The sequence below is a fragment of the Polypterus senegalus genome, chromosome 6 (genome assembly GCF_016835505.1).
Source record: "Polypterus senegalus isolate Bchr_013 chromosome 6, ASM1683550v1, whole genome shotgun sequence".
Classification (NCBI taxonomy): Eukaryota; Metazoa; Chordata; class Cladistia; order Polypteriformes; family Polypteridae; genus Polypterus; species Polypterus senegalus.
Genome location: NC_053159.1, coordinates 127,216,770 through 127,243,640, shown reverse-complemented (window position 1 = coordinate 127,243,640; position 26,871 = coordinate 127,216,770). Strand labels below are relative to the sequence as shown.

The 26,871-nt window shown below is 39.4% G+C and overlaps 1 protein-coding gene across 2 annotated transcripts in view; it reads left to right on the top strand.

Annotated features, from left to right (window-relative positions):
* Window positions 1–16,259, top strand: part of pitpnab (phosphatidylinositol transfer protein, alpha b) — a 75,157-nt gene extending 58,898 nt beyond the window's left edge. For both annotated transcript variants that reach the window (XM_039757123.1, XM_039757124.1), the window contains 7 exons: window positions 1,071–1,145; window positions 1,410–1,493; window positions 4,991–5,068; window positions 5,424–5,534; window positions 10,448–10,570; window positions 10,698–10,746; window positions 13,395–16,259. In XM_039757123.1, the coding sequence (XP_039613057.1) occupies window positions 1,071–1,145; window positions 1,410–1,493; window positions 4,991–5,068; window positions 5,424–5,534; window positions 10,448–10,570; window positions 10,698–10,745 (519 nt within the window). In that variant the 3' untranslated portion in view covers window position 10,746; window positions 13,395–16,259. The remainder of the gene's footprint in view (window positions 1–1,070; window positions 1,146–1,409; window positions 1,494–4,990; window positions 5,069–5,423; window positions 5,535–10,447; window positions 10,571–10,697; window positions 10,747–13,394) is intronic.
* Window positions 16,260–26,871: the final 10,612 nt, after the last annotated feature.

Below are 26,871 nucleotides of genomic sequence, written 5' to 3'. Positions count from 1 at the left end.
CATAATGAAGTAGCATCACTGTATTTTGTGATGCTACCCCATTCTATTCCTGACTGTGGTCCCTTCTATTTTCCATGTATTTCCTGGAGGACTATGATTTCCTTTCACAATCTAAAGAGAGTTGCATTTAGGTTGCCCCAGAAAATCCAAACTGGGTGAGCAGAGCATGTGTGTATAAGTGTTGCTTATGGTGGAGTGGTTTCCCACCTAGCGTACCTTGTGCCTGTTGCTGCCCTGAAGAAAGGAAAAAAAAGTTATAAAAATATTTAGATGAATATTGACTCCGACTTTATGTCTAAGGCAGTTTAGTTTCTCAATTCTAAGCCATTTTGGTGTACACTTACCATTTGTCTCACTGATTTGCACCAAAACCAGATTAACCAACGTGTTGCTGGGTTGCCAATCGGACTATGGATTTTTTGCTGAACAAGCGATAACCTTGGAAAGGATGTTTCTTGTTCTGTAACTGCATGGATGGTATCCAGCCCCTGCAGCCACTTTGGATATCCTACTCCTCAGCAGAAATCCTGGGTGTATAGAAGTGGCTCATCTAATTTTAAGCTCTGCATTGCTTCTGAATATATTTCTTAGTTGTCCAGTGGAAAGGTAACCAGATTTTACTATGCATATTTAAGATGCAGGTGTCCTGATGCCTCACTTGGAGGTTTCCCGGTATGTCTGCCCGGAAGAGAGCCGGGAGCTTGTTGCAGTTTCAGAGGTGATCCATGTCAGAAGGGTCCTGCCGAATGGTGGCAATCACTGAGGTAGTTACACAAACATAAGGCTGGCGTGCAGCTCTGAGTAGTTGAATACTATCCTTCTAGCCGTAGGATTGCTCCATCTCCTTGGTCCACCACCCAGCCCCACCTGTCTAATCTGACCCCATCTTCAGTTTTTAAAAAAAAAAAAAAAAAATCTTTTTTTATAATTCTTCAGGCTTGGGCTGTCCTTGTTATGTAAGACAAATTATACAAACTAGATAGCTTGCTTTTTTCCTTTTTTCATCTTTCTGTCTCTCTGTTTGTCTTTTGTTTGTATTTAATTTTAATTCCTCTCTCTTTTTTTCCTAGAATGAATACATGAAAGACAACTTCCTGATTAAAATAGAGACTTGGCACAAACCGGATATAGGAAACCAAGATAATGTATGTATCGATAAACCATTTGTGTTGTAGAGGAAGACTGGTGTCTTAAATTTTGCGTTGGTTGTTTCTTATCTCGCAACAACCAGGTTTCACTTGTCTACAGTGTAACCAGCACTTTTTGGGTCATGTTTCCTGTTTGCTTTGCACAGTGAAATCAAGAGTGCCTGTCATACTTCTAGGCAAAAATAATAGGTTTGGATTCAGCTTCAAAGAATCCCTTCCATCTCTTTAAATATTCTTAGTCAATTTGTGGATCTTTGACAGGTCCATGGACTGGACCCTGACACTTGGAAGCACGTGGAGGTCGTGTACATTGACATTGCCGACAGAAGTCAAGTTCTTCATAAGGTGAGTCAACAGTGTGACTTGCTGTTTTCTTCCATAGCATCATCTAAAGTTCTGTTTTGGTCTTGCGGACTGACTGGATTGTCAGTTGTGTTATCAATAATCCAAAATCTAAATAATACCACCTTTATAAAAAAAAAAAAAAATTACTATAAACCGATCTTGCAGTTAATAGCTAATCAAACAAGTCAGAATAGGCAAATGATATAAAGGATATACTCAAGAACTTGAATAATAATATTTCCATTGTGTACGAGCAATTTAGAGGTGGGTGGATCTCCTAGACCTATATAAACAAGCTGCATCTGCTGTAAGAACACTTTGCTAAAAGAGTCATACATTTTGTCATTTCTCATATACTTCTTCCTGTCATTTCAGTGGAATGGCTACTTTGGCATCCCCCCTGATTCTGTAGAGTAGAATTTAAGTTTTCTGAGATTCCCAGTCCTCCCCATATTCTGTGTCCTTTAACCAGTACACAAATCCCTCAGTATTTTGAATATTTCATGCAAGTATGTGCTTCATTCAAGGTGCCTCAAAGCAGCATTTTGACTAAATCAGAAATATCCTAAAAACAGTGTAACTACCCCAAACACTAAAACATATCCGGAGGATATCCTTAAATATGTATGATATTTTAGGAAGGGGCAACAACAGAGGGAAAACTGAATTACTTGTTTTGTGCAGGTCTGTGCAAAAATTCATTATCTTTGTAACAGTGCCATCAGTAACAATATCAACAGGAACAACTACATGGAGCCACAGAAAGCGGGAAGGCATAATGACGTGAATCAAGTGGGCCATTATGTAAATCCGTTCCCTGCTGCTAGTGCCCCACTGCCGACCTACAGGATAAAACTGGCTTTGCAACTCCGCTAGATATCTGCTGTTCCACAGTGGCTGACCAAGTGGTTCTTTTAAAGATAACAGTCTGAAAGCCATGAGAAATTACTTCCTTCCACACAATGATGTACTAAGAAAGACTGAACAGTCTTACAATCCTGTCCATTAACACTTGTGCATCAAGTGAGATTTTAGATAAATAGATATATAGATGAATAGATATAACTTTAAATAAATAAATACATAACTAGGTCGAATAAATAAATACATGGGACTATAAAGCAAGAAAATGTCTGACTTGACAGTCACAATCACGGTGAGGCATTATGCCGGGGTATTACAGCTGGTATAAAAGAGTCCTCCGTAGCATTTCCTGACAAACTTCTGCTGAATAATAATATGTTGGCTGAAAGTACTCGGTGCCCATTTACTTAGTTTGATGATTTGGTGGACCTCTCTTGAAGTGATGCTACCAGCCCAACTCACAACAGGGTAAAATATTGCACTGGCCATTACATAGTTATAAAAGATGTGAAGGATGTCACTTCCCACATTAAAAGAATGCTGTGTACTAAGGAAGAAATAGCTTTCTCTACACTTTCTTATAAAATTCCTCTGCGTTCCAAGACCAGTCATGAATGTGGCCCACCCCTGCTTCCACTCCCTGAATAGTGACTGGACATAGATGGGCTTGGGTGCTGTGAAAGTCAATAACCAATTCCTTGATTAGTTATTAGTTATAAGTTAAGATGCAGACATGTCTCTTTGTGCCAAGAAGCAAGGTTCTCCACCTGACTCCTATACTCTGTACCATCCCCTTTATTAATACACCCCATAAGTGCAGAATCATCTGAGAATTTCTGCAACTGACATGAGCTGGTGTATTTATAGTCTTGAGTTGTACAGAATGAAGAGAAATGGAAACAGGACTGTTCCTTGTGATGCTCCAGTGTTCCTCACATCCATATTACAGTCACAGTCCATTATCCTGGACACCATAGGCTATTCCACCTGCATAACTCTGAGCAGGGATGGCTGTATGATATTGAAGGCACTGGAGAAATCAAAAAACACAATCCTCGCAGTGCTGCAAGCTTTGTCCAGGTGAGAATAATTTTTGCCTGACTTCACAACTGCAAAAGCTCAGATGTAGAGTCTGCAAATTTAGTGCCATAAGATGGGACCTGTTATTTTTTTTTGTTTTAAATGATGTTAAAATAATATTTTGTTGCATTTAATTGGCAGTGTTGATTAGTACAGTTCTATACCGTGCCCTGATGCATATAGCAGAGCCACATCCAACAGCATTTATTTCTATAGCACATTTTCATACATAAGATGTAAGTCAAAGTCCTTAACGAAATGTCAAAGAAATAGTTACAAGAAAATAAAAACATATTGAATCAGGTAAGAATAATAAGTCTTTAATATAGTATTGTATTGTATGTCTATAAAGATGAGTACAATGATAAGGTCAGATGGATTAGAAGACAGAAAAAAACTTCTAGATCAGTTGTATTGAAAGAAAAAAAAACAAATAACTCTATGGGTTCCAAAAACAGATGAGCACCTAACCCGTCCTGGACATTCTACCTAATATAAATGTTGTTAAATCACTCCTTATGGTTTCCAGGCTTTGACCCATAGCATTCAATGCAGTGGGCATCAACAGGTGGGGAACACACCTTCATTCGAGCATTGCAGATGACTGCATGGTGACTTGTTCAGGTAGTTGCTGCACAGAATGTCACCACATTAAAGCTGGGTACCCATGGCCTGAATTTTAACATCTGCCTCGCATATAATATCATATTCCACCCCAGCAGTCTCCAAATTATGCGACCTGTCTCTCAAAGTCCAGGCCTATATTTCTATTTATTGCCTTTATTTATTTATTTTAATGTATTTGTTTTTTTGGAAAAAGTTTTGCTATACGTCTGTTAGGCTGATAATGTATTATTTTTCAAAGTGCCTCTTAATGATGTATTCTAGTAAGACACTATAATAAATAATGATTACTTGTTTGATTGATTAAGGAGTGTTTATCCATTTATTTTATAACCCTGTGTGGCCAGGTGTGGTAATGACAGGTCAAGCATTGGGAAACGTTGGGATGCTAGCCAGGTTGTCCTGTTTAATTAACTGAAATGTCCAACAAAAAATAATGCCTCTTGGCAAATAAACTTCTTGATTTGGTTGCGTCCTTCCTGGCAGCTGGGTTTCTTAATAGTTGGTGAACTTGAAGGGTTGAGCCCAGTGACTTCACTGGGTGGTTTCTCAGTGCTTCAGGGAGAGGAGGAGAAGAGAATGTTATCAACAGCACCCCCTCTTGTCTCTGGGTATTAAACACATTGAAGAGCTTATGTGGAGACATTCAGACATGCATGCATGACACCTTCTTATTATAATTCAGGATGGCAGGTCCAATAGGTGTGCCCACGCATACATACTCGGTTTCTAATTGCTTTTTCACAAAAAAGGCTTAAATATGTAGAGACTTACAAATGAATGAAAGCAAAACAAATGCAATCCCATTACACACCCACCCCATAATTAAGAGGGCATTTGTCTTGCCTGTTTAACCCCTCAAGGAGGGTCATGTACCTTACAGAATATTGAATAATGCCATCCTGCTTGCTTCTCTTTGTTGTTTACAGGATTATAAGCCTGAAGAGGATCCAGCAAAGTACAAATCTGTAAAAACTGGCCGTGGCCCTCTAGGTCCAGATTGGAAGGTAAAACTAGTGAACTGCTATTCAGATTTGGAATTCACTCATTTGAATAGGATAGGTTTCCAGTTCATTTAAAGTTGCATATGTTTGGTTTGTGAGAGGAAACTGGTGTGCTTAGACATGTGGAGATTGTGCAAATCTTCAAATACTGACCAGTAAGGTCCCTGCTGCTGTGAAGAAGCTGTGCTCTTTGTAGTTTAAAATGTTTTTGCTTTGATGTGCTTTTAGAGTCTGCATACTGTAGATCAGAAATGCCAGGTTGTACAAAAGTGAAATTTGCTCTGAAGTAACTTCACTGAGCTTTGTATTAATTTGTTACTTAAGACGAAGGTAACATAAGTTTTTTGTCTAAACACAGAAAGAACTGCCACAGAAGACTGATTGTCCTCATATGTGTGCCTACAAGCTGGTCACTGTCAAGTTCAAATGGTGGGGCATTCAGAATAAGGTAGAGAGCTTCATACAGAAGGTGAGCAGAACCTCTAAGGTCTGAAGTAACTGAAAAGCGAAAGAGCTTTCAAGCCATTGAGTAGAGAAGCCAACATCTCCTTGTCGTGTGTAGCCAGCATTGGGCAATGCTTATTATTTGATACTCTGCACCGTTTTCAGTGTCTGTGCAACATGTGGCCCTTACTTTTGACTGTCTCACGTGTTTAGTATTAGAGTACGGTTCATATACTTGACACCCATAAGTAAGTAATTCCTGTAAATTATTTATTGCTTTTCAGATTTGTTAATTATTGGGCATTTGTTAGGTTTTTGGGTCATGAGTAGTATTTAGTAATAAATTCTGAAATTAACACCAGGTACTGGTGTCTCAGTTATTTAACATAAATATATACTATTCTAAAATTAGGTGATTATTAAAATTTAACTAACATTAAGCACTGGTCTGTATACAAGTTAATCATCTTTTGAAAGTGGCTCCTGGTCTTGGTGAACGTATTATAGCAGTTAATCTGCTTTGTTTTATTTAATTTAAGGCAGTGGTCCTCAGTTTCATCACTTGTAGAGACTGGCTCCGTGGTTTTCCAAATAATCTGTAATTATTGAGTCTGGTTTAGCGTTTAGAACAACTGTACTTTTCAGTTTTTACCTACAGTTAGTTAAGACTAGAAAAATAAATAATTGGGAATGTGGTTGATTTTTTTATTATGTGGGTTTTGATTTGAATCACTGAGTGCAGAGATACTCTGATATAACCTTCAGTCCAGTGTTGTGGGTATGAACAAATGAAAGCCTGGGTTAAAGCCATTTTGTTTTTCTTTTTATTAAATACCCAGACTACGACTGCCACACTCCATCACAGCATTCAAACAGAGAGGCTGGGTTTTTACTGCCCTCTACTGGATGAATGTATTTGTATTTAGCATGTGACAGAAGTGCATCCTAATGAAAAACACTATATTTTTAATTTTGCAACTTTGTGTTCACATGCAACTACATGATGCATGAAATTGCTGGAAGTGCAATCTACTACCTAAGAAGCTAAAGTGTGTCAAAAAGGATTCATTTTTATAAAAAAAAAAAAGCTTTGACCAGAGTAGGCCATTCGGCCTATTTTCTCTTTGATTAGATCATTTGACTCTAGGTAGCTTAGAGCCTAAAGGTTCACTTGCTTTTTCCACCCCATGATATACTCGGTATACCTCAGAAACAGCACAACAAAAGCAACAAAATTTTGGTAACTGTGTTATTTTATAAAATATTTCCCATGGCCTAATCAGCAGGAAAGCCATTCTTCAGGGAGTTCGTCTGTAAATCATTCATTGTTAAATAAATGTGCCCATTACAGGGCTTTCATTTCATTCAGTGTGCTTCATAATCTTTCCATCTCAGTGCATCACTACAGTTTTATTCTTGATGTTGTTCTGAAGTGGCAACATTTATGTGCAGCTTACCACCACATCCTACCTTATTATGTTTTCCTCCTTCTTCTTCTTTATCCTGTTTTACTACTTTGATGATGATGATTATTATTATTATCTTTGTAGTGAAGCTTTAACGTTAGTATCAAGAAACTACACAACATAATCATGATGCCAGTTTGCATCTCAGGGTGCCATAAAATTGTAATGTCATTCATTCTTAAACATTGCCTACTGCTCCATGCCGAGAGTGGGAGTAGGAATAGGATGCCTCATAACTACTTCTTGTGTTCTACTGTGGAGTATGACAAATTCTTATCCTACTGATACTTTTAGTGCACTTCCTAGCGGTAATTCTGAGATGCTTGATACAGTGCATCCGGAAAGTATTCACAGTGCATCACTTTTTCCACATTTTGTTATGTTACAGCCTTATTCCAAAATGGATTAAATTCATTTTTTTCCTCAGAATTCTACACACAACACCCCACAATAACAACGTGAAAAAAGTTTACTTGAGGTTTTTGCAAATTTATTAAAAATAAAAAAACAGAGAAATCACATGTACATATGTATTCACAGCCTTTGCTCAATACTTTGTCGATGCACCTTTGGCAGCAATTACAGCCTCAAGTCTTTCTGAATATGATGCCACAAGCTTGGCATACCTATCCTTGGCCAGTTTCGCCCATTCCTCTTCTTTGCAGCACCTCCCAAGCTCCTTCAGGTTGGATGGGAAGCGTCGGTGCACAGCCATTTTAAGATCTCTCCAGAGATGTTAAATCGGATTCAAGTCTGGGCTGTGGCTGGGCCACTCAAGGACATTCACAGAGTTGTCCTGAAGCCACTCCTTTGATATCTTGGCTGTGTGCTTAGGGTCGTTGTCCTGCTAAAAGATGAAGCGTCACCCCAGTCTGAGGTCAAGAAAGCTCTGGAACAGGTTTTCATCCAGGATGTCTCTGTACATTGCTGCAGTCATCTTTCCCTTTATCCTGACTAGTCTCTCAGTTCCTGCCGCTGAAAAACATCCCCACAGCATGATGCTGCCACCACCATGCTTCACTGTAGGGATGGTATTGGTCTGGTGATGAGCGGTGCCTGGTTTCCTTCAAACGTGACGCCTGGCATTCACACCAAAGAGTTCAATCTTTGTCTCATCAGACCAGAGAATTTTGTTTCTCATGGTCTGAGAGTCCTTCAGGTGCCTTTTGGCAAACTCCAGGCGGGCTGCCATGTGCCTTTTACTAAGGAGTGGCTTCCGTCTGGACACTCTACCATACAGGCCTGATTGGTGGATTGCTGCAGAGAGGGTTGTCCTTCTGGCGCTCTTACATAGTGACCATCAGGTTCTTGGTCACCTCCCTGACTAAGGCCCTTCTCCCCCGATCACTCAGTTTAGATGGCCGGCCAGCTCTAGGAAGAGTCCTGGTGGTTTTGAACTTCTTCCACTTACGGATGATGGAGGCCACTGTGCTCATTGGGACCTTCAAAGCAGCAGAAATTTTTTTGTAACCTTCTCCAGATTTGTGCCTTGAGACAATCCTGTCTCAGAGGTCTACAGACAGTTCCATTGACTTCATGCTTGGTTTGTTCTCTGACATGAACTGTCAACTGTGGTATCTTATATAGACAGGTGTGTGCCTTTCCAAATCATGTCCAATCAACTGAATTTACCACAGGTGGATTCCAATTAAGCTGCAGGAACATCTCAAGGATGATCAGGGGAAACAGGATGCACCTGAGCTCAATCTTGAGCTTCATGGCAAAGGCTGTGAATACTTATGTACATGTGCTTTCTCAGTTTTTTTATTTTTAATTAATTTGCAAAAATCTCAAGTAAACTTTTTTCACATTGTCATTATGGGGTGTTGTGTGTAGAATTCTGAGGAAAAAAATGAATTTAATCCATTTTGGAATAAGGCTGTAACATAACAAAATGTGGAAAAAGTGATGTGCTGTGAATACTTTCCGGATGCACTGTAAATATGAGCACTGGGCTGTTTGCATCTAAACTAAGCACTACAGGTAATATGCCTAAAAGTATCAGGATTACTGCAAGGGATGGATAGAAAAAGGTTTTAATTTTGTTTTCCACATGTTGTACTTCTGTACCATTTGCTTAAAAGGCTACTTTGTGTTATATCTGCAGACACCAACTCTACCACACCACCACCTCCCTACCTCTGTGCTTTCACTTACCTACCTACTGTCTGTCAGATGTGCTTTTGTTTACAAGAAAAGTCCACCCATGCTAGGAATTTAGAAAAAACAATAGGCACACTTTTATGGAAAAGCTATCCTAAAAGACTAATATAAAATGATTTATTTCTAGTTTTGTTTTAGTTTCAACATGCATATCAATATGTAACATGTCAGCTATGAGTTAGAAGTAGTTCTCTAATCTGAACACCTGGTTTTATTTTCTCTGTTTGACTGGATTGTGATTTAAGGATTGAGGAGGCCAATGCATTAAGATGGATTAATTATTGGTACTATGAAGTGAATGTAAATGTTGTTCAATTTACTTTACATTTATTGCTCCTCTTACATAACTTACAACATCTGCTGCACTCATCATAATATACCAGGTGGCCAGTTTACTAGGCCTAAATGCATGTCTCATGTATTTGTCTTCTTATTCACAACATAATATGTAAATATACAACAGGGTCACAGGCACCGATGATATGTATGTGCGTGCAGTTCATAGTAAGCATACAGTATAAACAACTTTGAGCTCATAATATTTTTTGACATCACACTTGCTACTGTGAATGTATCAGTAACGGCAGCCATCCTTGGATTTTTCCATGTGACGATTTCAGCTGATGGAGACTCAAGCTACTTTTCAAGTCAGAAAAGAGGGCTGCATCTTTGCACATCTCACACCTTGTGAAGACCACACCTTTTGTATGCCACAAGGCTCTAACATATAAGTAGCTGAACTCTGCTCATGACACCGTGAGTTCTTCCTCCAATGCTGCTATTGTTTGATTTCCATTTTTCCTTTTTTTTTTGCTTTTGGTGCTTTGTTCAATGTTCTGAACAACCCCTTGATAAAGAACACTATATAAAATTATATTTAGGAATTATATATCACCATTAACAGACATTTGGACATAAACCCAGCATATGCAAACTTACGAAGAACATGTTCATAATAAAATTAAACTCTACAATCAATACCCCTCCCAACCCCACCTCATTGCCAAACCCCACCCCCAGGCACACTCTGACCTAAACCCCCTTTATTTTGCTATATATTGCCTTTGATTCTTGTATGTCTAAGCATTATCCTCTGATGAAGGCTCCTGGCAGGGGCTGAAAGCTCAGGAATAAAAACTACTTTAAGATATGTGATTCATCTTCTCCTTTTGTTGATCCCCAGCTGCTAATATGCAAACCGTATCCCAGACCTTCGCTTCCATGTATATATAAAATCAGGTAGCCATCATTGCACATAAAGGCCTAATTTACTTCTCTCTGACTTGTAATTCTCATTTGCCATCCACAGCAAGAGCGGCGTCTCTTCACAAACTTTCACCGGCAACTTTTTTGCTGGATGGACAGATGGATTGATCTGACAATGGAGGACATTCGCCGGATGGAGGACCAAACCAAGAAAGAGCTGGATGAGGTGAGGTGACATGACAGTTAAACAAAGAATGTCTGGGCACTGTTAGAGAAGATGTTCCTATACACCCTTATTATAAACCATAATTTGTTGCTAACTCTGAAGTTAGTTGCTTTTTTTGTTTCCACAGATGAGAGTGAAGGATCCAGTCAAAGGCATGACAGCTAATGAGGACTGAGGTGTGTTAAAGTGTAAACTTGTTTATACTGTAACTTTATGAGAACATCACTACTAACCTTCAAAATGCTGAAGAGTTGCTTGAATTAATGGAGATCTTTCAATTTAATTGGCCAAGGGGCTTGTTTTTGTGACATTCTGTTTAAAATCTGCTAGGGTCTGAGGTCTTGGACTCGCAGCAGGGGAGTTCTCATTTTGTGTAAATCAGCCATGCAAGGGACATGAGGAGACATGTATTGTGCCATGCTTACCTTGTGATATGAGTGCAGCTATGAACATGGAGACTATATTTTACTGCCAGTTGATGCAGCATCGCTACCTGACCAGGACAAGTGGAAAAATGTCCTGTTAAAATTGTATAATAGGTAATGCGCACATCCAAACTGTGCAATAGTTGGTAGGATGTTCAGTGTCTCTTTGAGGGTCACCATTAGGACATGGGCCTGTGTTACTGTTTCTATTCGAAATAAACCCTCCTAGAATGACCCACAGATTGTATCAGAGCTACATTGCCTTACTTCACAATTGTTAAGCATTACACGTGGTCTTAATAGGCAAACAGTGATGCTTAATCCACAATGTTAAAATTTCAATCCCTATCTGACTCGCTGTGTGATCATAAACAAGTTATTTAACCTCTCTGTGTTGCAGCTGTAAACATGGCAGCGCAGTCATTTTAGACTGTTCTCATGCAACTCTACAGGTGCCGATCTTAAATTTAGAATATCATGACAAAGTTGATTTATTTCAGTAATTCCATTCAAAAAGTGAAACTTGTATATTAGATTCATTCATTACACACAGACTGATGTATTTCAAATGTTTATTTCTTTTAATTTTGATGATAATAACTGACAACTAATGAAAGTCCCAAATTCAGTATCTCAGAAAATTAGAATATCAATTAAGAGATTTTTAGAAATGTTGGACAACTGAAAGGTATGAACATGAAAAGTATGAGCATGTACAGCACTCAATATTTAGTTGGGGCTCCTTTGGCCTGGATTACTGCAGCAATGCGGCGTGGCATGGAGTTGATCAGTCTGCGGCACTGCTCAGGTGTTATGAGAGGCCATGTTGCACTAATAGTGGCCATCAGCTCTTCTGAATTGTTGGGTCTGGCGTATTGCATCTTCCTCTTCACAATACCCCATAGATTTTCTATGGGGTTAAGGTCAGGCAAGTTTGCTGGCCAATCAAGAACAGGGATACCATGGTCCTTAAACCGGGTACTGGCATTTTTGGCACTTTGTGCAGGTGCCAAGTCCTATTGGAAAATGAAACTGCATCTCCATAAAGTTCGTCAGCAGCAGGAAGCATGAAGTGCTCTAAAACTTCCTGGTAGACGGCTGTGTGTTGACCTTGGACCTCAGAAAACACAATGGACCAACACCAGCAGATGACATGGCACCCCAAACCATCTTCCTCCAGACTCTGGGACCTTGATTTCCAAAGGAAATGCAAACTTTACTTTCATCACAGAACATAACTTTGGACCACTCAGCAGCAGTTTTGTCTTTAGCCCAGGCGAGACGCTTCTGACGCTGTCTCTTGTTCAAGAGTGGCTTGACACAAGGAATGCGACAGCTGAAACCCGTGTCTTGCATACGTCTGTGTGTGGTGGTTCTTGAAGCACTGACTCCAGCTGCAGTTCACTCTTTGTGAATCTCCCCCACAGTTTTGAATGGGTTTTGTTTCACAATCCTCTTCAGGGTGCGGTTATCCCTATTGCTTGTACACTTTTTTTCAACCACATCTTGTCCTTCCCTTCGCCTCTCTTTTAATGTGCTTGGACACAGAGCTCTGTAAACAGCCAGCCTCCTTAGCAATGACCTTTTGTGTCTTGCCCTCATTGTGCAAGGTGTCAATGGTCGTCTTTTGGACAACTGTCAAGTCAGCAGTCTTCCCCATGATTGTGTAGCCTACAGAACTAGACTGAGAGACCATGTAAAGGCTTTTGCAGGTGTTTGGAGTTAATTAGCTGATTAGAGTGTGGCACCAGGTGTCTTCAATATTGAACCTTTTCACAATATTCTAATTTTCCGAGATACTGAATTTGGGACTTTCATTAGTTGTCAGTTATAATCATCAAAATGAAAAGAAATAAACATTTGAAATACATCAGTCTGTGTGTAATGAATGAATCTAATATACAAGTTTCACTTTTTGAATGGAATTGCTAAAATAAATCAACTTTGTCATGATATTCTAATTTTATGACCGGCACCTGTAGAGTCAAATCCATGCTGTGAAACTATCTACAAAGAGTTTTCACATTGTTCCTGTGTCTGCCTGGAATTTTTTGTGTTTAACTCCCATATCCAAATGATGTGTGGGTTAGACTGATTGACCGTTCGAAATTCCTTCAGGTGTGATTGTGTGTCTTTGTCTTGCCAAGCTAGACCCTTAGACTATTTTAGTCTAAGCTGGTTTATAACATGAATGCATATGCTTAACCTTTATACTTGTACAAAGCCCTTTGTTCACTAAAGAAACGTACTATATAAAATAAAGATTGCTTGTTTGTTGCAGGTTCCTTACTCAAACATCCAACAATAGACACTGCTAAATTGTATTGGACTGCATGACATCCATCTTTTCATTGCTTTCCTTGAAGTGTTCTTTACGTGTGCCATTGTTTTTTTTCTAGATCTGTATGAAAACACAATGATCTCAACACCAGCGGCGGTGCAGCCAGATTTTAACTGGAACACCTTGGAATAAAAAAAAATGATACTGCGTCAAAAGCAGTGACTCAAAATCAAGACCATGTAGATCTTTCTAGATGTCCTAAAATATTGTCGTGAACAGCTAGAAAACAAATTGTTTTTTCTTTTTTAATATAAACACTCCATTTTAGCACAAAATTTTCAAAAAAATTATGGTGACATTGAAGTACAATTTAGCAGCCTAATGAATTTTGGAATGATAATGAATATCTTCTGTGTGTTACTTGGACCAAGCTGACCTTAGCACTGTTTGCTTTACTTGATTTTTATTGATTTTTTTTTAAAGTTTTAATATATTAATTGAGCATTATATATAATTCAAGGATTATTGTTTGATTGTTTTGTTTTTTTGTTTTTGGTTTTTTTTGGGTTTGTGTATTTTTTTTGTTCCATGATTGTTTTCAATGAAGGATAATCAGGTCACCATGACACAAAGCTGCTCTTGTCAGCACACCACTCAACCCAAAAATGGATTGCTAGTTTGAACAAAATGACCTGTTAACATGGTGGACTATAATAAAATGTCACATAAAAGAGCCATGAAACACAAGCTGTGGCATTTGGCAAGAGCTGCAAAGTAAATGGGTGCTTTCTCCTCTATTTACCAGAGTGTATGGAGGGTTTGGCTGGGTGGTCTAATGCCTAAGGATATGGGCTTCAGGCCACTGCTTAGCCAAATCCATGTTGGTATTTGGATCACGGTTTGGTCCTCAGAAAGACACATTACCTCCCAGGACTCAACATTTCAGAATATGTATTTGAGAAGTTGTGTCATAATGATCATGTCAAGAGACTGGAATGGGATCTGTCATGAAATGTTTTTGAATATTGATGATAGAAATGACCCTGTACTCCTATAATCATTTTTATGAGTGCGTCTGTGCATCTCCATGTTTTTATGGTTCAGTGTGAGTGTTACATGTACATGCACAGAGGCAGATTCTGTGTGGCTGGCTGCAGTGTTGTCACTATACCTCTACTACTTTGTGTTTTTACTGTAGCTGCCTGAAGAATTTGTAGCTGATTTACTTCCTCTCGGAAAATTTAGATTTACTCTGGTCAGTGCCTCACTACCAGTTTGAGTTTACACCAGTTGGCTACAGCATTCAGAATGATCACTATCCAATGGCCATTTTGTGTTTACTCAGGCTGAATACAGTTTTGTGTCTGGCCAGTGTCCTAATGCTACTTTGAGTATACTCATGAGTGCCACCATCTCACTGCTCTCCAAGTCTTAGGATCTATTCAGCCTTTTGCAGTCTGCATTTTGGTGACTGGTCTGAGGGTTGCTGCTACTGTTGTGTGTTTGTGGTATAAGACTACACTTTTATAGCTGGCCAGTGGCCGGCTTCTACTACAAAGTTTCACCCCGCTCCCGACTGGTATAATCCTGTAATTATCTTGAATTCTTTCCTTGGACACCAGCGTTTACCCGTTTATCATTCCCAGTTTAAAAATCCTTCACATTTGCCTGTTGCACTCCTTAAAGAAACAGAGAGCCGTACTTATTCAAAAAGGAGCCCTAAATGTACCTTGGGTGCAAGAACTGCAGAGTTTCTTTGGCCCAGTCCAAAGCAGACCTTTGTGTGGCAGTGTACATGTTCATGTGCATGTATGTAAGCCTACCTTGCACTGAACTCCGTGCCATCTTATTACCATGGTGGTGTCTTGTGGCCCACTGCTGGGAAACAGATTAGCAGACATATTCTTAATACAAAATGTTTGTGTAATAGTTTATCAGCACTTCAGACCAGGACCTGGTGCAGTTCATTCAGCACTCTATTCACTGAAAGTAGGATTTATTGTCAGAACAACCAAGGATAAGCCCCTTTCATTAACTTCAAATACACTGTGTGTTTGGTCCTGAGCCACTAAGATGTGCCCCAGAACTCCTTGACCCTGTAATGGATCATGAGGATTTAGAAAATGGCTGTTGTGTAGCCACCACTGAACATCTAGGCTACGACATTTTGGCTTATTTAGTCCAAGCATATTTATCATAATTGCCTTTATTGTTTTGAAAATTTAAAAAGCTATGAACCAGTTGTGCGTGGTGGAGTGTCATAAGGTAGCAAAAATGTGTTACTTTTATTCTAAATCTGTGCCTGAATATCTGAGGTTTTGTTTTTTTGTCTTCGAGCTCCCATTCTGTCATTGCATTTAGTGCTCTAGCATTACTAATATTGTTTTGCATTTGAGTTGTCTTCCATTATGTGTGAGTTTTTTTTTGTTTTGTTGTTTTTCTCCCCCTGGAGAATTCCATAGTTTTTTTATTTCATTCTTAAAAATGTAGAAATTGTGATCTGCTCTCCAAGTCTTTGGGCCTCATCTTATCAAATATTTACTGTATTAGAAATGACTTCCCTTCACTGATAACTGCACCATCTGAAGTCCTTCATTTTGCTGCTAGGAAGTTAAATTCCTCCATTTTAATCCTCGTCCAAGTGGTGGCTCATAGGTTAGCTGTTCAGATAGCTGCACAAATAAGGGCCATGACTGCAGTTCACAGCATATTTTGTTTGTGTGTTTTTCTTTCATGTTTCTAATGAAATCAGATCACTGCACAACCCTAAAGCAGTTATTTAAGTGGTATAAAGTATTTGTCTAGAACCTGCCCCGGGTTTATCAATAGAGATTTTGAAAAAGAATAAAGGTTCTGTAAACTAATGTGTAATTATAGGACCAGCATAGAAATATTAATATAATGACTGTATATGTACTGTATTGTATATATGATATTGTATATCTAAATTGTCCTGCTGAATAAATATAAATAATGAAAGTTATGATGGCTCGTCATTTTTTGTACGTTATTCCTCACTAAGGAGAGAATTAAAACCAAACTGAGTGCCATTATGAACAAAGCTGCACATCCTGTCTCTGATACACTTAACACTGAGGACGTCCGACCAAGAAATTATTCAGCAGGGGCTTCTTTATACCAACAGCAATACTGTGACTGCCACGACAGAAGTTTTCTTTCCTTTTAATTTTCTTGCTTTGTATTTATCCAGTGTATGTTTAGACCAAAGTATGTGTGTTTTATTTATTTATCTGACTATTTACATAAAGAGCTTCTGTAAAAAGCCAAATTTCCTCTTGGGGACAAAAAAAGTTCTGTCTTGTCTATCTAAACTGGATAAATCCATGGTCACAAGGAGTAGCAGCCTATACAGCAGTGACACTGGGCAAGAAACGTCTTTAGACTATGTGTCAGTTCTTCTCGAGGCCTACACATGAACACATTCTCACTCACACAAGGCCAACCAGAAATTGATGTTTAACATAATTACTGTATCTATTGAGATGGGGGAAGAATACCATAGAAGAGGGAGAAAATCCAAGCATACATATAGAGAACATGGAAATTACAAAAAAGACAATGACCAAGATATTCACATCCATGGCACCATCAGGCTGCCCAATTTTTGATGCAATGTAAAATGAATTAAAATGAGTGCATTGAACAAAATGGCAAAATAGTTTAAACTACGTATAGTAAAACAAGAATGTCAAGATTCCACTGAGATTTCACTGTAACATCCTTGCATTGTTGTGTCTCAAGTTAAAAAAAGAAAATGCAGGACCACGTAAAAAACATTACAATTAATGCAGCTAATTGGTTCTGATTCACTGTAAAAAATGTACATAGACTCAAGGGTTATGACAAATGAAAGCATAAAGAATCCAATTTCTTCTCATTTCCACTCTCATTCTAGATGTGGGCATATTAGATTAACTGGTGTCTCTATATTAGCTGACCTACAGTAAATTATGTATTGGGATAGCCTGCCTTCCCTTCACGGGTTTGGCTCTGCCCTTTCAACCAGTGCTATTTGGTGCCCTGCAAACCTGGCAAATGCACAGACTTGAGTGCTATTCACCCATTTGCAAGTTTTGAAGCTGACCCTCTTACACTTCCAATCAAGTATCACAAATTTACAAATTGCCTGGATTTTGGTTTGGATCTCTTCCTCAATTGTGGATCAAGACCCCACTACAAAACTGGCTAGCCTTTAAACTATCATGCTACTCCACAAAACAGAAAAGTGCATTCCATTGATAAGAGTACAAAGGAACCCATAGGAATCGTCGCTACAAGAGATCTCATAATATTTTTTTGAGGTAAGGTTAGCAGTATTTATATATTTTTCTCTCTACCTCTCCATCCATGTTCTGAATCATATTATTATTATTCCAGATACAATTCAACATGTGGTCAACAGCAATTGCTCATCAATAGGTGTTTCTTATTAGTTAATGTGCACACTTACCAAAAATCCCCTAATATGTTAATAAAAGAAACATGACTAGCATGTTTCTTCTCAAACATCTCGCTGGTTTGGTAGATAAAAATAAGAACTTTAAGCAATTCTCTGTTCATTCCCATTCCATTCTCAATAGTGCCATCACGACTGAGTCTTTTTTTTTTTTGTTCTTTTCTCATTCAGTGGATTCAGAATTACTAAGACCCTTTTGCTTTTTTCACATTGTCATGTGGCAGCCTTACATTAAAATCATTTCAATCAATGCGTTCCATCACCAAGCAACACTCAATACCCCAGAATGACAAAGCAAAAACTGGACTTTAGAAACGGCATATTTATTCAAAATTAAAAACTAAAATATCACATTGATATCTTCAGACCTTTACTCAACACTTCATTCTAGCATCTTTGGCAGCGATTACAGGCTGGAGTATTCTTGGGTCTGAATCAACAAGCCTTGCACACCTGGATTTTTAAATCTTATACCCTTATTCTCTGCAGATCCTCGCAAGCTCGGTCAGGTTGGATGGAGACTGACTGTGCACAGCTATTTTAGGTCTCTCCAGAGACGACCAAATGGGTTTCTGTCCAAGCGCTGGCTGGACAACTCAAGAACATTCCCAGAGTTGCCCCAAAGCCATTCCTGTGTTGCCTTTGCTTGTGCTTGGCGTCTTTGTTCTGTTGGAAGGTGAACCTTTGGCCTAGTATGAGGTCCAGAGTGCTCTAAAGCAAGTTTTACATTTTCATTTGCTTATTTTGACTGACGCTTTTATCTGTGATGACTTATGACATTTAAGATACAATTAGTTACATTTATCTGTTTTTGCTTTGCACCCTCCCCCACCATAACCTATCATCTATGGGGTAGGAGCAACAGCTTCAGATTCATCAAAAATTTTGATATCTGGTTTTTGACAGATCTCGATATTTTAGGGTCCCCTGATACTGAAAACATCGATATCTCGATGATGGATCTGTGCATGTCTGACTTCTTGAGGACGGTCTAGAGCTAAAACAGCTGGATAGAAAAATACGAAACTCGAAACTTAAGCATGTTATGAAATGACAATGTGTTGATTAGTTTTTGAGGCAAATCGTGCAAGAGAAAGAGGTGCTCTAGAGGAACCCTCAAATATTGTAATTCTGTGATTAATTATGAATTACTCTTGTCAATTGCTATCATAATGACTTATTTTATGATCATAAAGATCACCAACAGAGTGATAAAATAATTACTGAAATGTTATAGAATAGTTTGGGTAACTTGGTTCCTAGGGTGCAAAGCCTACTGACGCTCACTTCTGAATTATTTTTTTTTTATACTTTGAGCAGAGGCAGATGAAGTGGCTTGCTCATGGTCACACAGTTTCAATAGCGGGTTTTCAATCCACAACCCCAGGGTTTGAAGACCAAATCCTTAACCACTACACCGTACTCATTATTTATTAAGAATATCTGTGCACTCTGCTCCCTTCAACTTTCCCTCAGCCCTGTGTAGTCGTCCAGTCCCTGCCACCGAAAAACAAGCCCACACCATGATACTGCCACCACCATGCTTCAGTGTTCAAATGGTCCTTGTCAGGTGAATAAGCAGTGCCTGGTACCCTGCAGACATTACGCTAATCTTGCTTTCATCAGACTAGACAATCTTGTTTCTCACAGCTTGATAGTCTATCAGGTGCCTTTCTGTAAACTCCATGGGGGCTGCTATGGGTCTTTTTCTGAGAAGATGCTTCTGTCTGCCCATTCTTTCATAGATCCCAGGTCGGTCAACATTTTAAAGTGATGGTTGCCCTTCTGGAAATTGTTCCCATCTGCACATCTTTTCTCTGAAGCTCAACTAGAGTAACCATCAGGTTCTTGGTCAGCTTTAGGGAGAGTCTCCTGGATGTTCCAAACTTTCATTTAAGATTTATGAAGATAACTGTGCTCTTAGGAACACTTTGAAAAAACATCAGATTTTAACGGGAAAAAAAATCCTGCTGGATATCTATACTGATATGGACTGGTGATGTGTTAGGAATGAAAGGATGCCCCATCGTTTGATGGAAATGAAAATTAGCAACCTACAGAGGGCCAAAGTCAGACACCCTGAAAATCAAAGTGAAAAAATGATGCGGCAGGCTAGTCCAATTTGCCAAAATTTCATTGCAGCAACTCAAAATCGTATAGCCCCCACATGCTTGTATGCATGTCTGACAACGTCAGGGCATGCTCCTAATGAGATGAAGGATGGTATCCTGGGGAAATCTCCTGCCAGATCTGGGCCAGGGCATCACTGAGCTCCTGGAAAGTCTGAGGTGCAACCTGGCGGTGTCGATGGAACTCCCTGCATACTCTCGGCAAATGAGGCCAGGCACTGTCGTGCACCAGGAGAAACCCAGAACCCACTGCACCAGCATAGGGTCTGACAATGGGTCCAAGGATTTCATCCCGATACCTATTGGCAGTGAAGGTGCCATTGTCTAACCTGTAGAGGTCTGTGTGTCCCTCCATGGATATGCCTCCCCAGACCATCACTGACCCACAACCAAACCGGTAATGCTGAACAATGTTACAGGCATCATAACGCTCTCCACGGCTTCTCCAGACACTTTCATGTCTGTCACGTGCTCAGGGTGAACCTGCTCTCATCTGTGAAAAGCACAGGGCACCAGTGGTGGACCTGCCAATTCTGGTATTCTATGGCAAATGCCAATCGACCTCCACAGTGCTGGGCAGTGAGCACAGGGCCCACTAGAGGAAGTCAGGCCATCAGGCCACTTCATGAAGTCTGTTTCTGATTGTTTGGTTAGAGACATTCACACCAGTGGCCTGCTGGAGGTCATTTTGTAGGCTCTGGCAGTGCTCATCCTATTCCTCCGTGCCCAAATGAGCAGATACTGGTCTTGCTGATGGGTCAAGGACCTTCTGCAGCCCTGTCCAGCTCTCCTAGAGTAACTGCTTGTCTCCTGGAATCTCCTCCATGCTCTTGAGACTGTACTGGGAGACACAGCAAACCTTCTGACAATGGCATGTATTGATGTGCCTTCCTGGAGAAGTTGGACTACCTATGCAACCTCTGTGGGGTCCAGGTATCACCTCATGTACTGTTTAGTGACACTGACCGTAGCCAAATGTAAAAATAGTGAAGAAACAGTCAGATAAGATAAGAAGGGAAAAATGTCAGTGGCCTCCACCTGTTAAACCATTCCTGATTTAGGGGTCATCTCATTGTTGCCCCCCTAGTGCACCTGTTAATTTCATTAACACCAAAGCAGCTGAAACTGATTAAAAATCCCCTCTGCTACTTAACTGACCAGATCAATATCCCAGAAGTTTCATTGACTTGATTCTATACTCTGATTAAAAAAAGTTCCTTTAATTAATATATATATCTATTATTAAAAAAATCCTGGGAGAAAAAGACGGGAGATTAGACGTGATCTTCACGTTTAGATCACGGAAGACACTTAAAATACCCGCGAGATGAAAGAGATTGGCCACAGAGCGTCTCGCAGGGACCTTAAACATGAGACTTTGTGCCAAGAGATTGACCCAGGACCATCTCGCGATGACGTAGAACATGAGATTCTTGCAAGAAACACCCTACTTACAACCAATATCAAATAAGAACACGGGCAGTAAAACACTCAATCGTGTAAAGTCTGCACACACAGATCCAGGGCTCTCAGCGGACATAAAGCGTATAAGGACAATACGTTATAAATGAAATGTCGACGATTAAGCAAAGAAGAAAGCAGCGTAGAGAAAAGAGATTCAAAAGCGTTGGAGAGAAAAAAAGAGCAAAAAAGAAAAAGAATAATCTAGGTGCAAATTAGAAAATAAGGAAAGTAATTATCAGCCCAGAACAAGTGGAATTGAAAAAAAGCATGTCCAATTGGGCTCAGAATTAAAAGACAGGGAGTAAAAGACAAAGTAGAACGTCATAAAGACGTTCACAAATGTTGGAGCTATAAACATGCAGAGCAGGGTAGAGATTATGAAAGCAGTGGAATTCAAAAGGCTCAAAAAAAATGAAAGCAGTGGAATTCAAAAGGCTCAAAAAAATAACTGCGCGATACACATGTGGAGAAAGTTAAAGAATATGGAAGTAGGAAAATTACAAAGTATTAAAAAAAAAGTAAAGTTCGCAGTAGTGCAACAAACGGAAATTATTAGTCAAAAATGGGAATATAATTACCATGGACCAGGAGTCGCATGTATAACGCATGCGTAGAATTCGCACTATAACATGACGTAAGCACAAAAGCCGAAATGTGCTTACGCACAGAAAATTCCAGATGCAGGAATCTGTGCATACTCCAACTTCTGCGTTCTTCCGCTACATAAATCCTGGTCTGCATGAAAACTAACGCACGTGCACGCGCCTTCTGTCCCGCCCCGTCTCCTCCCAGAATTACGCCTCTTTGAATATGCAAATCAATATAAATAGACCTTAAGCTTCGTTTTCTGTGAAAAGGCAATGGGAAAAGCAAGAGGGAAAATAGAAGAATTTCAGCGAATACCAAGTGGAGGCAAAGAAAAACGTACTATTTGTTGGTTTATACAGTGGAATAAACAAGAAAAGGAAGTTGATCGAGTGACATAGCGTGTCGGGGGAAACAAACTCAAGTTCACAATGTCGCACAGTGCCCGACATAAAAAAGAAGATGTCAGATATCAAAGTCGCCGTGAAAAGGCGAGACGTGGCCCACCGTCTGAGTGTCATATGGAAGCTTATTAGGGTACAGTGTGAAAAAAAGGCACAGAGTAGGAAAAAAGCACGAAATGTTAACTTCAATCTCAAAATATCCACTTTAATCACGTAGTTTATTTTGTTATTAAAGTAGAACATGATAAACTTCATCTTAAATTCATTTAATTTACTAGTTTCTTAAATCCCATCGTAACTAAAGTAGCACGTTAAATGCTTTGTTTTGTATTTGATCTTCAATGTGCTCTATGTGTGTAAATCACTACGTGCTTCTTAAATGGGCTTTCTCTTTCTCCGACAGGACACAGAATCCATTACATTCGTGATATTCCAGCTCTCTGAATAATTCAAATACTGAGATGTATATGTGATATTTTAATGATGATTGGAATGAAAGCTTGTTATTAAGAACACGATGGCGTAGTGATTGTTCATATCTCATACAAGATGTTGCTGCACCATGCGCGACCTTCGATGAAATACTTTATTGTAGCTGTCCTGTCTCTTTCAAATGTACTAACCTCCAATTCCTGTCCTTACTTTTCTTTCCCAAATACCCAATTGCCATACAATCAGCTCTGTAATAGACGTTAAGCCATCTGTAAGCTTACAACGACGATTCTTCAAAACTTTTAAGGAACATTGAAATATCTTCATAGTACGTGTTTAATTATTCTATCCATCTATCCTTCCAGTGTCACGCCAGCCTCAGCAAATATACAGCACAAGGCAGGAACAATACATTAACTTGCTGGCGCTGCGGCACCGTGTCCTGACATGTTTAATTATTAACAATACAGATTATTTAAATGAAGTTAAAGTTTTATCTGTATAATAAACATTTTGCTGCATTTCATCATACAAATGATATCGTCATCATATGTAAATACGCGCTTTATAAAGTGGCGCAGGTTGTGCAATATTATAACTGTAGTGTAAGTGTACAGTGGGGTAATTGTACTTATAAGTACAGTTCTAGAAGGAGCAGTGATTGAGTGCATTTATAGTTCTTGGGATGAAACTGTTTCTAAACCGTGAGGTCCGTACAGGAAAGGCTTTGAAACGTTTTGCTGTGGCTTTGGCAGCGTGGGCTTGATGGTGTAATACCGATAATTCTCTTTCCTTTTCTTTCTCACAGCTGCTGCTGTGATTCCCCACTCAGATACAGTGATATAAATACTCCGAGTGGTGCAGTGAGATTAATATGGAAAAAGGTGATCCGCTGTGGCAACCCTTAAAGGGAGCAGATGAAAGAAGAAAAAGAAGAAGGTGCAGTGAGAGTAACAACGCTAAAGCAGTTATGGCATTTGGAATACTATGGCTATTCCCTGGATCATTATATTGTTGCAAGTTAATTACAATCAGATGCATTACACTAATAAACAACATTCGGTTAGTTTCAGTGTATTTATAAAGCCGCGTCAGGAAAATAAAGAGTAACCACACAGAAACAGTAGCACTGCTTTGACGCTGGGTGCCGCCAGTCTGCAAAACCAAGCGGAGAACTTGCGTAGGACAAGGTATGAGGTACCGTGGAAATGTGCGTGGCTTTACGGCAAGTTTAGGTTTTATACATCACGATTTGAACGTGGAAAAGTTCCTAGGCAACATTTCTGTGAGTACGCACCATTTATACATAAGGACCCAGGTGTCGTTGGAAAAAAAAGCACGACAAAGCAAGGTCAGAAATAAAAGACAAAGAGTAGAAAACAATGTAAAACATCATAAAGAGGTTAAAAAACAAGGGGGCCAAACACATACAGAGTAGAGATAATGAAAACAGTGGAATTCAAAAGACTCAAAAACAACGTAGGCGCGATACACATGCAGAGCAAGAAACTGAATATGAGAGCAGAAAAAAACAAAAGTGTCAAAAACAAGAAAGGAAAGATCGCATTAGCGCAATCAAAGAGAAATTTCTACTCGGAGAAATAACAAAAAGGTGAATAGAGATCGAACATACGGACATAGGTGATATGTCAGAAGTATGTAAATATTGTAAAGCTTTGAAGTTTAAGTCAGAGAATTTCAAAAACATGGTTTACCTCACATGCATTTATTGGTTACTTTGCAAGAAAAGTTATTAACTGCTGATGATGTAGATCGTTTTGTCTGTGCAGAAATTCCAAACAGAGAAACCTATCCTGAATTATGGTACAAAGTCATTAAACACATGTCTTATGGACCTCATTTAAAAGATTCAGCATATTGGGACTCGAAAGATTCCAAATATTGTTTTTACAGAAGTTTTGAAAAAAAAGTGATACTAATGAAATAGCAACAATTCAAATAAAAAAAAAATCTTAAAAGTGTGTATCCAGAAAACCAAACACGGGGGTTGGTGAGCGAAGCGAGCAGGGGGCAAAGCCCCCTAGTATTTATATATATTTATGTATATACTGTATATATATATATATATATAATCTATTATATAAAAAAATCCTTCGATGAGACAAGACTTTTTTGAGGAGAGATTTTTTCAAGTCACGCCCTCCTCTCACACATTTTCAAACAAGACCACGGTCCTCTCAACTCTCATTCATGTGAATGCCTTTGTCAGACACACTTCCTGTGCTCTCAGCTCTTATACATTTAAATGTTTTGCTCACTTTAAATTCCCAGTTAAAGAAGATTTATTATGTCCAAATCTCATTGAAGAATTTCATCACGAAGGGTTATCAACATTAAAAATGAGTACATGCGCAATCCTAGCACAAGGAAGCAAGGAAGTCAAACGAATTATTATTACTTTCATAAAACTGTGTTAATGTTCACAAAATAGAAAACTATAGTTTAGACCGTGCATAGATATAGGTTTAAGCTCGAATTTATTTGAGAAGCAAGCAATATTCATCTTAATGTGATGGACACACAAGAAAAACAGTGTGAAACACAGCTCTTCTGTTATTCTTCTTCTTTCGGCTATTGTTAGGGGTTGCCACAGTGAATCATCTTCTTCCATATCGTCCTGTCTTCTGCATCTTGCTCTGTTACACCCACCACATGCATGTCCCCTCTCAGCACATCCATAAACCTCCTCTTAGGCCTTCCTCTTTTTCTCTTGCCTGGGAGCTCTATTGTTAAAATCATTTTCTCAATATACCCAGCATCTCTCCTCTGCACATGTCCAAACCAACGCAATCTTGCCTCTCTGACTTTGTCTCCCAACCGTCCAACCTGAGCTGACCTTCTAATGTACTCATTTGTAATCCTGTCCTTCCTCGTCACACCCAATGAAAATCTTAACATCTTTAACTCTGCCACCTCCAGATCTGTCTCCTGCTTTCTGGTCAGTGCCACCGTCTCCAACCCATATAACAAAGCTGGTCTCACTACCATCCTGTAGATCTTCCCTTTCATTCTTGCTGAAAACCGTCTGTCAAAAATTACTCCTGACACTCTTCTCCACCCATTCTACCCTACCTGAACTCTCTTTCTTCACTTCTCTTCCACAATCCCCATTACTCTGTACTGTTGATCCCAAGTATTTAAACTCATCTACCTTCGCCAGCTCTACTCCCTGTATCCTCACCATTCCACTGACCTCCCTGTCTTTTACACACATGTATTCTGTCTTGTTCCTACTGACCTTCATTCCTCTCCTCTCTAGAGCATATCTTCACCTCTCCAGGGTCTCCTCAACCTGCTCCCTACTATCTCTACAGATCACATTGTCATCAGCAAACATCATAGTCCACAGGGTCTCCTGTCTAATCTTGTCTGTCAACCTCTCCATCACCACTGCAAATAAGAAAGGGCTCAGAGCCGATCCCTGATGTAATCCCAGTTCCACCTTGAATGCATCCGTCACTCCTACCACAGACCTCAACACAGTCTCATATCCCTCGTACATATCCTGTACAACTCTTACATACTTCTCTGCCACTCCTGACTTCCTCATACAATACCACAACTCCTCTCGAGGCACCCTGTCATATGCTTTCTCCAGGTCCACAAAGACACAATACAACTCCTTCTGGGTTTTTCTGTATTTCTCCCAAAACACCCTCAGAGCAAACATTGCATATATGGTGCTCTTTCTTGGCATGAAACCATACTGTTGTTCACTAATCATGACTTCCTTTCTTAATCTAGCTTCCACTACTCTTTTCCATAACTTAATGCTGTGGCTAATCAAATTTAACCCCCTGTAGTTACTACAATTCTGCACATCCCCCTTATTCTAAAAAATCTGTACCAGTACACTTGTTCTCCACTCCTCAGGCATCCTCACACTTTCCAAGATTCCATTAAACAATCTGGTTAAAAACTCCACTGCTATCTCTCCTAAACACCTCCATGCTTCCACAGGTATATCATCTGAACCAACGGCTTTTCCATTCTTCATCCTTTTTATAACTGCCCTTGCTTCCTCCTTGCTAATCCCTTGCACTTCCTGATTCACTATCTCCACATCATCCAACCTTCTCTCTC